The sequence below is a fragment of the Motacilla alba genome, chromosome 14 (genome assembly GCF_015832195.1).
Source record: "Motacilla alba alba isolate MOTALB_02 chromosome 14, Motacilla_alba_V1.0_pri, whole genome shotgun sequence".
NCBI lineage: Eukaryota > Metazoa > Chordata > Aves > Passeriformes > Motacillidae > Motacilla > Motacilla alba.
The window spans coordinates 12,988,717-13,003,989 of NC_052029.1; the positions used below are offsets into that span (position 1 = coordinate 12,988,717).

Consider the following 15,273-nt stretch of genomic DNA (forward strand, 5'->3'; position numbering starts at 1 on the left):
ACACACAGAAAAAAAATTCACTGTAACTTAACTGTGCTCAGAGACATGAAGGTGTTTATAGTAAGGACTATACAGCAGAACAGAGCAGCTTCTGTAATGCTGTGGTGGAAGTGGGGCCAGAATTCACCCTTGGGAGCCTTTAATAAAAATAATCAAACAAAACCCCTACCCAATATTGATCAAAAGGCAGATGTCATTGATGCAGATTAATTTATTTTGATCTAAAATCACATATGATTTTTGTGGGTGTAGGCAAGACCTAAGGCTCCTACATTTAGCACCTTGGCAGACTTGAGGTAGATCTTCACTGGCTGTACTCCATGAAATCTGCCCTACGTGCTGCTGTCCTGCAGTGTGCTGGTGTGCAAAGGAATAGGAGCACTTGGGAAGGAACAGGAATTTGTGTTCTGATAGCCAGCCCTGTGCCCAGTGCTCCTGGTTTGGAATGAATGGCATATTTTGAAGCTGACTCCAATGTTTTGAAATGTGAAGCTGAGGGAGGTACAATTACAGCACCACCTCTTTGTTGCTTTCTGCCCGGTGGATGGGCACCCAGTAACAACCATGTCATGTTGTCATCAGTATTTAAGAGGTGACTTTTGTGGTGGGCTTCAACAGAGACCCTTCACCTTAATAGTGTTTTTTATAAAAGCCTACTAATGACATTCTTTTGATGATACCATGGCTTGGTTTCTGACATCATCTTGGTTATCATTTGTCTGGAAATAATTGTCACGATTTTTCTGGATCAATTTTAATATAAGTTTTAGTAGTTGAGGCTTTTTATGTTTTAAAAAGATAAGTGAATTAATCCCTAGTCAGGTGTGGATTGAGTTTGTAAATAACAGGTGATAGTGATGGTATTTCGAGAATATCTTTCAGCTTTTTTTGCAGACAATAAGATGAATGAACAGACACTTAGGGCTGGCTTATAGTTGCTGCTGAAAAACTTCCAGAAAGGTCATTTTTGAAAATGCACATTCCTGACCATTTGCCCTTTGATGGCGCTCTGGAGAAGACTGGAGCAGCTTCTAGTCAGGGTTATTTTGGCATTGGGCTGAGCAGGATTATTATAAGATGCATCCTGCCAAACTGGGGATAGTAGAATCTGGAGAAGACCTGTCAATAATGTCAATTCTCCAGGCAGGGTGGCAACTTCAGAGGGAGCCTCCTGCTATTCCTGCTGGCTCTCCATTAGCAGATTGAAACACCCTTCTCAGCAGTTCTGGCAGTTTCTCCCCTGCTCTTCTGTGAGCTGCTATTTTGATACTCCATGAATTTATTCCCTGACCTTGTTGCGGTGTTTCATTACACTGAAAAAGTAGCACCTATAATATCTTACCTGGCTTGCTCTTTTTTTCCCTTTTCTGTGCTGTTTTACTCAAAGGGGAGAATCTGAAAGTGAAGCTATGCTTGATGTCTCAAATAATTTTCAAAGAGTGAAATCAGAAAATTAATAAAGAGATGTAAGGAATGTAAAATAAAGACATATATACAAAAATACAGCTCTTGATTCTTCTTCACTGCTAATTCTCCAGTGTGAAGCAGCCTCCAGTGTTCTCACTTGAATGAAAAATTAACTCAATTGATCCATTAGCTCTCTGGCAGCAATTAAAAGGATCGCTAAGAAAGATAAGAAATTGTGGGAAAGATGTATAGAATAAAATGACTGTTGAAGCTTCACAGCATGATATCTACAGAGCAAACCCTCTTGAAGGTTTTACTTTTAGCATCCATTTGTTGGAGCCTAAAACCGAAATGCTTGTCTTCTTCTGTGTGCTTTTAAATAAGATAATAAATGAACCAAACCAGCATTTTTTAGTTCCTTGGGTTGGGCTTTTGGGATCTCTTTTCCTTTTTAGCCTTTCTTATCTGCCTGGGGGTGTTTATACTCCTTCCCCCCCCACCACCTGCTTGGCTGAGTTTCACTCGCTGCCTTTTGCTGGGATGGGCAGTGGCAGTGCTGCTCAGTGCTGTGAGGGGATGTCTGCAGGGACTGAGGCATCACAGATCTTTTCTGTGTACATCTGTGCGTGCCTGCTGCTGGCAGGGAGAAGAATCCCAGAAGTCTGGCCAAACTTTGCTGTGAACCTTTGCTGTCTTCAAAAGGAGTTTGCTAAAATACCTTCTTGAAAATCTGCCTCTGTGTGGAAGTGTTTCTCAATTTGTTTGAACCCTGATGAAATGGCATAGAGGGGAAGCCCTGTGCAACTGTGCTCAATAGAAACATTCATTACAGCTAATTTACTTGGTGCTTTTAAGAGATGTAACTATTCATAAGTTGTGGTTTTGCCTGATGCTGCTGGTAGTATTTGTTTTAAGTAGATACACTTGCCTGCACACGCTCTTTGCCCATCTGAAATCTTGTCTGGCTGTGTTGGATACCTCGTTTTAAGCTTGGTGATCTGCAGTGTTAGGCAAATCCCAGCGTAACCTGGGTGCCTTCTCATTAAGGGAAAAAGCCCTTTATTGTGCATACAATTCCAGCTAAACAGTAACAAGGAGCATAAAGATCATTTCTGTGATCAAGAAATGGCAATTCTGAATTTTCCTGAAGCGTTGTCCTTGTTCAGCCATCTTACTGCACTTGCTTTCTCAAGGCGATTCAGTGAGTAAGCTCAGGAAGCACAAAGGTGCTAAACAGCATTGAATTTGCAGCATGCAGAGCCTGTGTATCCCATCTGAGATAAACTCAAACCCGCTCCTGCTCCTGCAGACGGGCCCTGCCAGTTGCCATGGGAGGATTGCCATGGGTACACGGCCACAGGAGGCTCCTGTTGGAATGCAAAAAACATTTTTGGTCTTTGTTTTCTCCCCTTGTACACAGCTGAGTGACTTGGGATTTTAAATAATTAGGCTGATTTTTTTTTTTTAATGGTGACTTCTCTGATTCAGGAAGTTTTGAAAATTTCCAGCCTGAGAGTATCAGCATGTGGCTGATGTGATTTGCCTGATAAAGACCAGAGCTTTTCTCAAAATGAATGAATTGCAGTTTGTTTTCTGAAAGGAGAATGCAGTCTTTGGATCATGTGATGCTTAAATCTGAGTCTGTGGTTACATGCTCTGTCTTTTTTGTAGTCTATTACAAACCTGCAACATTTTTGCTGGTACCTTCTTCTCTCCTTTTTCTGCTTGATATTTTTTTCCTTCCACCTTCTCTGTGCTGGTGATGCCATCTGGAAGGCAAGCTAAGGGATCTGATCTGCCTGGCAACTTAGTCCCACCAAAAAGGAGATGTATAATTATTCCAGCTACCTGGTTTGCTTTGCTGTGCTGAGGTTTGGGTGGTACTGCTGGCACAAGGGTGGTACTGAGAGGAAATGGCAGAAGAGAAGGAGTGGTGGTCAAGGAAGTGTCTCTTACAGCAGGGAACAAGATTTAGATTGTGTTAAAATAAATCTACGTGAGATTGAGTGACACAATTGATATCTCTTTGAGGAGATTATTTTTAAGGCAGATGAAACCAGTGAGCCGTCCATGTGAGACACAGAATTTTACCCAGTTTCCCGTTACTCATCCCAGCAAGTCCAGGAAAGATTAGGATTTCCAGCTACCTCAGATGTATTTCAGGGGAAGGACAGAAAATCCTTCCAGTAATCTGGAATTTACAGGGTAGTCGATAAAAATTCCACTGAATTGGATATGAGGAGTTCCTGATGACTTCAGTGTGAGTTTGCCTTTACTAAAACTGGATTTACATTATTTCTAGTACAGGAACAATACCTAAGGCATGGGCAATGCCAGGGACCCCACAACACTGATGTTCAGCTACTTGTGCATCTGGTGGAACATGGCAAGAGAAATAGTTGCTGGAACTTTTTCTGGAAGAAGTTCCCTACAGAAGAAAATTTAAATTCATGAGGTAGAAGTAAGACCACTGTCTTTGAATTGAACTAATTATTTCAAACATGAGCTCACTCACATATGCACACAGGCAGTTCTGGTTCAGTCTTGGCTGACAGATGAACTCCTTTGTGTATCTGCAGTGTTAATCATGACAGCATATATTAAATACAGTGAGTGTGCTACAAAGCATGCAAGGCAAGTGATTTGTGAGCTCAGGGTAACTCTGAGGTTAGGAACCAGTCCCCCAGATCTAAACTCATGTGGTGACTTACAGATTAATTATGACCAAACATTACAATGGGTTGCTCTGTCACTGGAGCAGTGGGGGAGATCACTGTACCCCTTTATTTGCAGATGATCTCAGTGCTTTTTAAATCTAGTTTTCTGTCAGTTATGTTACAAAGAGTAACAGTGATTTTTCTAGCTTTTCCTCTCACTGAACAATAGTGGATAATACCAGAGGCGTTTTTGCAAGCAGCTCTGTAGTTTATTTCCTTATCCTGCTGCTGTTTGGCCAAGTGCATGCCTTGCTTTTCTTCAGATTGAGTTGATTCATTACAGGAAGAACAAATGTGGGTTCTGGACTTCACCATTTGCTTGCAGACCCTTTGCTTATCTCTTCATGTATACAACAAATGATTTTACCAGCCATGAGGTATTTCTCTGTGTGTTTGATAAAGGACTTTATGGGTAGGTCTTCAGTATGATTTCCATGCTTAAACTGCTCAGAGCAGTAGAGCAGTTGAAAGGGAAATAGCAAATGCTGAAAACCCATTACTTTTAGACTGCAGTAATCTCCAAAATGAACCAAGCACTCTTAAAACTCTGCACTTACACTGCCTGTGTCCCGTAGCCTATAGAGTTGTGTAAGGAAAAGCTGTATAGTGACTCTTAAATTACCATGGTGATAGGCACATGCTTGTGGTGTGTATTTAGACTAAAAGGAATAAAATGTATCTGTCTTCTTTCCTCCAGAACACTCTGCAGCCTCGGTGCAGTTAACTTTTTTGTTTGGTGGAGACAGCACTATCCAAATGGTTGATATAACTGCCTTCTTACTGGTATTGCTTACTAAGTGCTATTTAGGGGGAAAATTGTAGGGTAGGGAGTGGAACAGGAAATGTTGGATGATTTTATTATTATTTTATTGCAAAGGAGGGGTGAATAGTACCTAATCTCCAGTGACAGCTCAGACAGCTTTCAGAGCTTGTTATATGGTTTTATGACAATTGTTCAAACTAATATTCATTTTAATTCACTTGTGATTGAAAGGTGGGTTTTGTACTTGGGCTTTTGCCCACCTTGCTGCTTCAGACTGCTTAATTCCAGCAACACATTCATTTTGAGCAAAATACTTGTGTTGATTATTCCCGTTGGGATGTGAGGGTTGTGTTTATTTTTGTGAAGGTAGAGAACATTGATTTGGTTATTTTAATTACTGAAATGGGAGGCAGCCTTCTCAGTATTTTACAGTTGAAGTGTTTTATTTTGTACTAGGTGATGCAGCGAGGCTTTGTGCTATAGAAAAGCTGAAGTTCTGAAAAGCATTGCTGTCCCTGGGCAGAGTGCACCATCACAAAGCAACAAGTCTTGGTCAATAAATACTCCCAGCTCAGCTGTTGCAGAGGTCACAGCAATTCTCAGAGCCTTGTTTTTAAAGAAATTAGAATCTCAGGTAGTAATTCTTATCTCAGTCTACTTATCTCTCTGTGGGCAGACCTTCAGGGCTTAGATATATGTTTAGTTAAGTGAAGCAAACTGTTATCTTTTTCTAACCAAATTTAGTTTCATTTTTGATGCACAGGTGCTTAAACTTTCCCAGTGAGTCTTTTATGCTGTCCAAGGCACGTCCTTTCACACTGCTTCAAAGGGTTTTGTGAATAGGGAGTGGATTTAGGATTTTCATAGATGCAGGCTTGCGGTTCTTTGCTTAGCTGGTTACAGAAGATGAAGAAAAGTGGGTTACAGGAGGTAATAATGGCTGCTCTGTGCAGCACCTGCACATTGATTGTAGCCTGCAATGTTGGTATTTAAGGTACACATTCACTGAAAGGATGACAAGTGTCCATCCACAGAATTATGTCAGGTATCTTGAAATAGCTGGTAAAGGTAATAGCCTGACCATGAGATGACTGACAGCAAATTCTCACTTGCACTGAGAAACTCAACATGATTTTGGAATTTTGTGCATGGAAATAGTACTGTATTCTTTGGGGTGAGCTATGTGTTATTGGCACAAAACTAATGATTTTCAGGGAAATTACAGGGAACAGAGAAACAGCTGTTTCGTGGGGGTTGTTTGGGATTTTTTTCTCTTTTACAAGGGTTTTTGTGGGCACTCTTGGTCAAAATTTAGCCAGTAATGGCATAGTTCTGTATCATCATGATGTGTGCTGTGATTAGAGCTCTGGCTGGCCACTTTTGCTGATTCCAGGGTATTTACTGATTGTAGAGATAAGTACCCCATCCTCAAGAGTTGGACTACTGTCCTCTCACATCACAGAATTGTTCAGGCTGGAAGGGACCTTTAAAATCATTGAGTCCAACCATTCTCCCAGCACTGCTAGTGGCAACACTGAACCATGTCCCCAAGTGCCACATCCATAGGTCTTTTAAATCCTTCCATGTCCCCAGGTGCCACATTCACTCATCTTTTAAATTCCCTGGGGACACTGATTCTGCCACTGCCTTGGGCAGCCTGTTCCAGTGCTTGACAAGCCTTTAGGTGAAGAAATGTTTCCCAGTGTTCAATATAAACCTCCCTTGGCACAACTTGAGGCCGTTTCTTCTTGTCCTGTTACTCGGGAGCAGAGCCTGACTCCCCCCAGCTGTCCCCTTCTGTCAGGGAGTTGTGCAGAGCCAGAAGGTCCCCCCTGAGCCTCCTTTTCTCCAGGCTGAGCCCCTTTCCCAGCTCCCTCAGCTGCTCCTCATGGACTTGTACTGCTCCAGACCCTTTCCCTTCTCTGGATACACTCCAGCCCCTCAAGGTCTTCCCTGAATTGAGGTCCGGAGCTGGACACAGCGTTTGAGGTGTGGCCTCACCTCACCCTGGACAATCCCTGTCCTGGTCCTGCTGGTCACACCGATGCTGGTACAGTCAGGGTGATGGAGGGAAAGCTTGAGATACTGAGTGGCAGCAGGGTGGTTGCAGTATCTGCGTGTTTAAAAAGAAAAGAGCTGTTGCAGACAGTCATGCTTAAGTAGGTTTTGAATGAAACCTGGGGCCAGTGGTGCAGTCTGATTCAAATTGTAAAAAGTGATATTTTTAACAGAGCACCTCCTACAATGTTTCTCGCTCGACCTGCATCTCAGCACTGTACCACAGATGCTCCTGGTGCAGTTATACCCCCAACATTCAGGAATAACAGGATTTCATAAATTATGGTGAGATAAAGTAGACAAAGATGGTACCAACTTGCTGATTACAACACATGTGTAGTAGTTCCAGCTTACTTTTCTGGTTATTCCTTTTGCATGATGAACTGAAATGATGTTTATATATAACATAACATACTACATTATGTTTATATATATATACAACAATATATATAAATATCATTCCGAGTTTTATATAGCCATGTTATATGTATATTTTTGCCTTTCTCATGATTTGTCTTCTTTTGTCACTGTGCTTTTCCTCAGTGTGAATGTAAAAGCATAAATCCAGCACAGTTTCCTGCCTCCTTTTAAAATCTTTAAATAGCCTTTTCTTGCTGTCATGCAGCAGATCTTAGCAGAAGTCATTTGGTGCTAACAGAACTCAGGGTGCTTTAACAAAGAAGTCAGTGACTGTAGTAGCTTCCATTGAACCTGGTACTATGTTTTGGCAAATGCATCTCCATTCCTTTTGCATCTGTGAGTAAAAGGTGCTTTGAGGAGGAGGAAAATGTCTGCTTTTTGTAGAGCCGTGCAGGGGATTCAGTCATTTTCTTGGGTTTTTTCCCCTAACCATCTTTCCTGAAGTCTGCTGTAGGGTGACTGTTTATGTAAAGTCTAGTGTTTCCTAGCACTTTATTTTCAGACTTTATGTAGATGAAATGCTTGTGGTCACTGTCACTGGTTCACCACATGAAGGATGCCTAATAGCATGGGAGCTGTGCTGTCAGTGGGAGGAGCTCGCCCAGGAAACTTTTGGAAAAATCTGTCTTGTGTAAAATGTAAAACAAGCAAACAAAATTCTAGCAACATCTTTTATGTGACTGTAACCATGTGTGGAATGTGGACTCCTTCTCTTCCCCTTGGGCTCCAGTGTATATATAGCATGCATTCAGCCACTTGCTATGGATTCTGTGCACTCCAGCAGGCAGCACGGAGCCAGCAACCCATTTTTTGTGACTCTCGCCTGCCTGTAGTCCAAGAAGGCAAGAATTGTTTCTGTGCAGTTTGTGGAGGTTGAGGAGGCTGTTTGTGTGTTTTGAGTTTTAACACAAACTAAAAAAAACAAAACAAACAAACAAAAAAAAAAAAACGCTTTCTATTCTCACTGCCTTGCAAGGCATCCTAGAGAAACTGGAAGCCTTTCCCACAAGGAACTGATGAATGTGCCATACTGTAAATGTGATTTCAGTCCATATGATTTCTGTGGCCAGGGATCGATTGCAGCACATACCTGTCTGTAGCAGGTTATTGAGTAAACTCAGCAGATCTGTAACTGAGGCAGGCTCTTCCTGCCCATAACAAGACCAAAGATTTTGCAGATCATTAATTCATCCATCTAATCAGCTGGAAATTTCAGAGGTGCATGAAAGAATTGCCTCTTGGGCACCCTTGAAAATACCAGTTAACTTCATTATGCTTTTTATGTTGAGTCTAATCTGTGCTTTCAGATTGATCCTTTTCTCATAATGAAAATGTTAAACAGGAGTAAAAGTTGTTATTGCATCTTTGACAGGAATCATGCAACATGGATCAAATAGTATAACTCAGTTTAAATAACCTGAAATATATACAGTAATCTTAAGGAATGCATGCTCAGTTCTGCTTGAGTTGCCTGTCTTGTCCTGCTTATCTTCTGCAGAAGTGTAGTTCTCAAAGGTTTAAGTCCTGCACTAATGTGCCTCACTCCCAAATAGACTACCTGATATAATTTAAGTTTATCCTCTTGGTTGGAAAGACGGTAATTAAGGGAACAATGGAAAAGCTTATTAAAACTGCATTCAGGTTCAATGGAGTGGAAAGTGAGCTTCCTGTGACAAGATGCTTCCAAAATCACGTTTTTCTGATTTCTCACTGACACGGTTCCCCAGCATTAGGCTGTATGGATTTGAAGCAGCGGCTTGGGCTGTGCTGGTGGCCCTGTTTGCATTGCTGTGGTGGTTGCGATAGACTGGAACAATAACCTTAATCCCGAGCACCTTCTCACCCCCTGGGGGAAGGGAGGAGTTCCGCAGGAATTTACAATCTGCTTTGCATTGCATTTCCATTTCTTGGGTCGAAGGTTTTTGCATCAGGAAAAGCTGAAATTCAGCTCTGTTACCCCAGCTTGGCTTTGCAGGCAGTGTCAGTACTGAAGCCAGCACAGAGCAGGCTGCAGGACTTTCTAAAGCTGTGAGCGCCCTTGTATACATCCACTGCCTGGTTTTCCTGGGACCGCTTCCTTACAAAATGGCCATGTTCATGCTAGTTACCATAATCCGTGAAAGCTGCTTGTACATCCTGGGTTCTGCTTCAGTGAACTGGGAAGCCTGTCTGTCTAAAAACAAAATCACAGCAGCCAAGGAATTGTTTGCTTGTGTAGTCAGCCCAGCCCAGGCTCTGTTTCTCTGCCCCGGTTGCAGGCTGAGATTGCGGGTAAATCACATGGCTGGCTCTGGGAGGCTCGCAGGGAAAGCAGTGCTGGACGGGCCTTTTCAGCACATTTACTGCCTTACTTTACACTTCACATTTCAGGTTGACTCATGAGTTTGGAAAAGTAACAGATTTTCTTGCGATTGCCCACACTCACAGGCTGATGGGACAGCCTCTCACAGTGGTTTGGGTGCAGATACCACTTTTTATTTAATATTGCTGCAGCATCAGTAAGTGGGGTAGAGTTAAGGAGTTACTTTACCATCACCTCAGAGCAATTTAGGAGATATGGATCTTGCATTACTGGCTCCTTCTGAAAAGGAAGGCCTAAGTGGCAGTGGGATAGAGCTCCTTAATGCTGTGAGGCTGCAGTGGGGGATCTCCTGGCCTCAGCAGTGCTGCAAAACTGCCTTAGGGCTCTGTGCAGTCAGGCCTGTTGATCAGCAGCAGGCTGGGATTGCACTGAACACTGCTGAACAGGGACTGATTTGTCCTTGACTCAGGTGTTGGAAAGTGCTGAGCAGTTGGTGTTACAGCAGAGAATTCCATCGCTCTGTGACAGGCAGCTCAGCTTTTCTCTGATAAGGGCTTGAGAAATGATGAAGCTTTGCTTGTGTTGGTTTTGAGCCTTAGTCCATGTGATGCTCATTGCAAATATATGTACTTTGAGCTTTTTCTCTTTAAGCAAATCTATGTAGAAGTACAAAGCTTAAAATCCAGGGCAGTGGCTCAACATCCTTGTTTCAGGTTCATCTCTGGAGGTTGGTGCTTGCTGCTGGCAGACACTGCAAGGCATGGACACTGCTGTTTTGAACTGTGCCTTCATGTTGAGTCTGCAGGGAACCTTGTTTAGAAGGGTTAGATAAACACAATTAGGTTGCGTTGCCAACAATGATGTTCTTATTTAATGCATTAATGAGTGCAGGTGGCAGGACCTCTGAAGTGAATTAAATGCAATGCAAACTCCTGCTATACTAGCAGAGGCATTGTGAGCCGCTGAATGCTGAGCCAGCTTATTTGAGAGATGAGGGGGGAGATGGGAATGAGCTGCCCATGCCTGAATGATAATTTTGAGCATTACCTTACAGCACAATCTGCTTTGCCAAAGAACCAAGAGCAAGCGAGTGTATTTTAGAGCTGCATTTCTGTCAGTAGCACCATTAAGATAAGGCGGTCACAAAAGCAGATTGACTTGCTTGTCACCTTGTTCTGTTACCTGGCAGGATTCAATAATGCACTGGTTAAAAGAATTCTGCTCAGCCCACACCAGCACTTAAGAGTGCTAGAACAACACCACCCAAATCCCTTCCTTTCCTTCTATAGGCAAGATGCTGGAATCCAGCACAATTACTGTGCTCTGCTGGCCTTTCCCACGGTGAAACCTGGTTTTTATTTCCTGCTGCTTTAACCTTAGTATCAGTGAAATGATTCCTGGAAAGCTTGTATTGATTGCACATGATTGTCTAATTAAAGTGCAATAAGAAGAATTGCAGAACACTCTCTCTTACAGCCCTGTGCTCATTGTAGACACTGTAAATTAGAAAGCATTTTGTTCAAATATAGAAAATGTCAGTGCTTATTTCCTTTTGAATTTCCAAGCATCTCCTGAAGGCTGCACTTGTATGATTAATTTTTTTCCTAAATAACAATTGGAAAGAAATTTTACTTCGAGAAGAAATGAGGCCCCACAGGCTTGCAGGGGCCCTGTTGTAAACCTGCTAGCTGTAACCCTAAAGGGAGGCACTTCTAAATGAATGTATTTTAATATGAAACCTGCTAGATGATCCTTTAACATCATGTGCACAAATATAAATGGATATCAATTATACAATATATAGAGACAAGTCTTTAAATAGTACTCTCTGGTCTTACTTGGAGGCTGTTTGTTCTCTGCCTGGACTTTATGGCTGTTTTGTTCCCTATTGCTTGTGGTTTGATACATTCTAGTGACTTGGATCTTGCTGAGATGTGTACAACGAGCTAATAAAAAAATAGATCCCAGTCCTTGATACATTGCAGGAACCCAAGAGTTTGTTGTTACAGGAGTGCATCTTGTTTAGTCTCTGATTGAATACATGGCCTTGAGGAAATCACTGAACGTACCCAAATCTTCAGCTTGCATCTCATCTCTAGATGGCCCATGATTCACTGTGAAGTATTTACAGAGCTTTATGAATGATCAGTAATTCTGCCCAAGACACTAGGCAGAAAGATCAGTAGAGAATGTTGGACTTTGAATTGATTAATGATGCATCAACTGCATACAAAACCTCTTAAATACACTCAGTATCAGGTGTGAAACTGACTTTTCCCTTTCCTTCTCTTCCAGATGTACTTTCCGATTCCCTAGCACGGTTATAAAAATCCAGTTCACATCTTTATACCATAAAGAGGAAGTAAAAGAGGAAGCCTCAACACATCCCCTTCGGCCACTTTACCCTCAAATATCGCCTCTGAAGATCCACATCCCGGAGCCGGATCTCCGGAGCGTGGTCAGTCCCCTCCCATCCCCCACAGGCACTATCAGGTAAGATGTTAATTCTCAAAAATGTGTTCTCTGACATCAGTCTGTCTGCCCTGTTTTGTTTGGTATCCTTGGTGCAAGAAATGCCCCATTAAAAATAACTAGTTAAATCTCTGATGTTCAAAATGATGGGAGACTGTTAAAAAACGTTATGGTGGCCAGCAGTAGGGCACAAGGGTTTTGTTCAAGAGCTCAGAGGGTTCAAGGGTAAACGTGAGTGTTGGTTTCACACTATAGAATTACATATAGAGTCTATCTTTGGCAGTGGAATCAGAAATATTTATTGAGAGCTACCTATATGCATGGAGAAAAGAAAGCAGGCATATACTTTCTATCTTAAGGCTGCCTGTTTTATTTTTATCCCAGTAATATTCTGTTGTTGCTGGGTGGTGCTGCTGTTATCTGAAGTTAGGGACGGGGTGGCCATTGGCACGTGGTTTCCTGGGAATGGAAGGAAATGGGGGTAGGATGCTGACCATGTACTGAGGGGCTGTAGCAATCTAAATGTACATCTGGGCGAGTATCCTGTTTTGTAAATTATCTGATCAGTGGATGTGCAGTAGAAATAAGATGAACATCAAGTTACTGTATGGGGTATTTTCTTTCCTTTTCAGTAAAGAGTTGAGGTTACAGAGTTTCAGTGAAATCTTTTAAAGTTAAATCTGTGACTTGAAGTGTCATGCATTTTTTTAAGTAAAGGAGACTCATGGTATAGGATGATGCATTAGAATTTTAAAACATGTGTGCATCAAAATAGCAAGAGTGTGCCTGGTAATAGTAGTAGCCTTTGGGTTGTTTTCTTGTCTGTACATTTGTAAAAAGGTATAATATGCAAATCTCTTCTGACAGCACTAATTCAGTGAGTAGTATTCAAATCTGCATGGCTGAGACTGAGACTTCAGAGTCACAATGAAGCTGGTTTGGGTTTGCATGATCCAGAGGCTTGTTTGGGTTTTTCCGACCGCCTTACAGAGCTGCACAGATGTGCAGTGCAGATATTCTAGAAAGAGGGGGCTGGAGGTAGCTGTGGTTTTAGTCCTCTGTTCAGGCACTGCTTTTAGTTTATATTTAACCTTCTCTTTTTAGATGAAGCTTGTTGCTGGGAGGGGAGGGGGATGGTTCCTTTGCCAACATATGGTAGTTAGTTTCCATTCAGTCATCTTGTGCAAAGCAGCACAGTGTGGTTTGTGTTACTAACAGAGGCTGTATCTTTTGACTCTGGCATATGCCTGCAACTGATATTTGATTCCCTGGGAATGTTTCTTTTGCATAAGGAGAAAGTGGAAATAGTAGTGTTGAATTGTGCTCGGCCCCTAACGCAGTGTTTACTAAGGATGATTAATGATTGCATCCGTTTGTCTCGAGCAGAAGCTAATCCAGCCAAGTCTTCAGAAAACCTCAAAAGACATCTGAGGTTTCGCTTGCTGAAGCCCTTTCATTTCCGAGTTCCTCTTACAGAGGAGGGCCTGACACGTTTGTAAACATCCCTGCTCAGCCCCTTCAGCCTTCCCCTCTCCCCCGGCAGGGTCTTGCAGCTCTCCCCTGTGGGCCAGGCTTGGGAAGTGATTTGGGTGTTTCTGCCTGAGAAGAGAATGCTCCTTTGGGAGCATGTAGCTATGCATTCTGGCCATCTGACTTCCAGGGCAGCTCTCTGATCTCTTGGTGGCTTCATAGTGCTGGGTGAGGCTGGCACAGTGTCCTCTCCTCCTTCCCAGAGGCAGAGCTGGGAGGGCTGGTGGGGCTCAGCATGAAACTCAGACCCCTCTGCCTCTGCTGCCTTTGGGAGGTGGTTGCTGGGTTCTCCTCCTCCTCCTTCCTCTCCCCCTTCTAGTATTTACTTTCCTAATTTGGTGCGTTTGCCTTGCTCCTCCCTGATTGGCCCATGGAAAATTATTGCAGTTTGGAAATCCTGGGCAGGGTGAAATTTCCTTTTTGGAAAGTGTCTCCTGGCCCCCTTTTCCTGCCTCCGCCCTGTTGTAGGGCAGGGGCTGTACCTGCACTCCCCCCCCCAGATCCAGCCCTGCCCTCCTGACCCCCAGCCCTGCTCTGCCTCCCTGTTTACACTGCAGTTTGCTTCCCTGCAGGTTCTCCCCTGCAAGCTTCTGGGTTTTTTCCAGCCTATTTATTTTCCCTCTGCAAAGTGCATTGCCTAGAGAGGGAATGAGCTTTAGTTAAACAAAACCAAACCTGCCACCCTCAGCAGCTTTGCAAAGCAAGATTCCTGCTTATTCCTGGGGAGAAATGTGCTCACTGTTTTCTCAGCTAGGTGTTTTGTCTCCAGGAGGGGCTCTGTGTGGATGTGTTTTGAATGCTGTTGTACAGCTGTAAGGGAAAATGTTGGTTGGCAGCATGCTGGGAGGGTTGCAAACAGACATGGATTATTTCTTCCTGATTTGAGTTCAAAACTCCTTTTCAAAAAAATCAGACTTGCATTTTTCTTTCCTTTTCCAGAAAGGAAAAGGCCACTGTGGTTGTAGGAACTCGGTAGAAGCAGCCTGCCATTTTGCACTACATATGAAAGGGCAGAGTAGCACTACATTGCTCTCAGTAGGTTCAAGGCATTGAAAAGCTCTGTGAAAATCATACGGGGTTTGCTTGAATTCAGCTCTACGTTTTGGAGATAAAACTTAGTCACAGTTTCAGGAGTTAAGGAACTGTCTGTCAGTACATGGCTTTAAGCTTCTGCACCTTGGATTTGGAGGCTCCTCTTTGAGTGACAGTGGTTCCACAAAGTTTCTCACCTATGCTGCAAACACTTCACTTTGCCTGATTTTGTGATAAATGCACAACATCTACATGTATGTGACTCTGTGTTGTAACCTAGCCCAAAAGTGGCTTGTGCTTGGATTATTATCAGATCTACAGAGACAAGGTGTGATGCAGGACTCTATTCCTGGTCTCAGGGTCTTACTGAGTTGGAATTTGGATTTACAGTGTTTAGTTTCCTTTTTACTATGGTCCAGTCATTGTTAATGGCCCTGTAGCAGTAACTTGACTCAGTTTACCAAATAGCATCTCTCTGTAGCCTTGCCCCTCAGAGCTGGGGTGGTCTTAATATTTATGAAAATTAAATTCTTTCTTTGTACTTGCTTCCTTATTCTAGACAGCAGTTATGT

The 15,273-nt window shown here is 42.8% G+C and overlaps 1 protein-coding gene across 1 annotated transcript in view; it reads left to right on the forward strand.

The window, feature by feature from the left end:
* Positions 1-15,273, forward strand: part of FOXK1 (forkhead box K1) — a 55,235-nt gene that overhangs the window by 14,522 nt on the left and 25,440 nt on the right. The window contains exon 2 of the mRNA XM_038151046.1: positions 11,963-12,160. Within this exon, the coding sequence (XP_038006974.1) occupies positions 11,963-12,160 (198 nt within the window). The remainder of the gene's footprint in view (positions 1-11,962; positions 12,161-15,273) is intronic.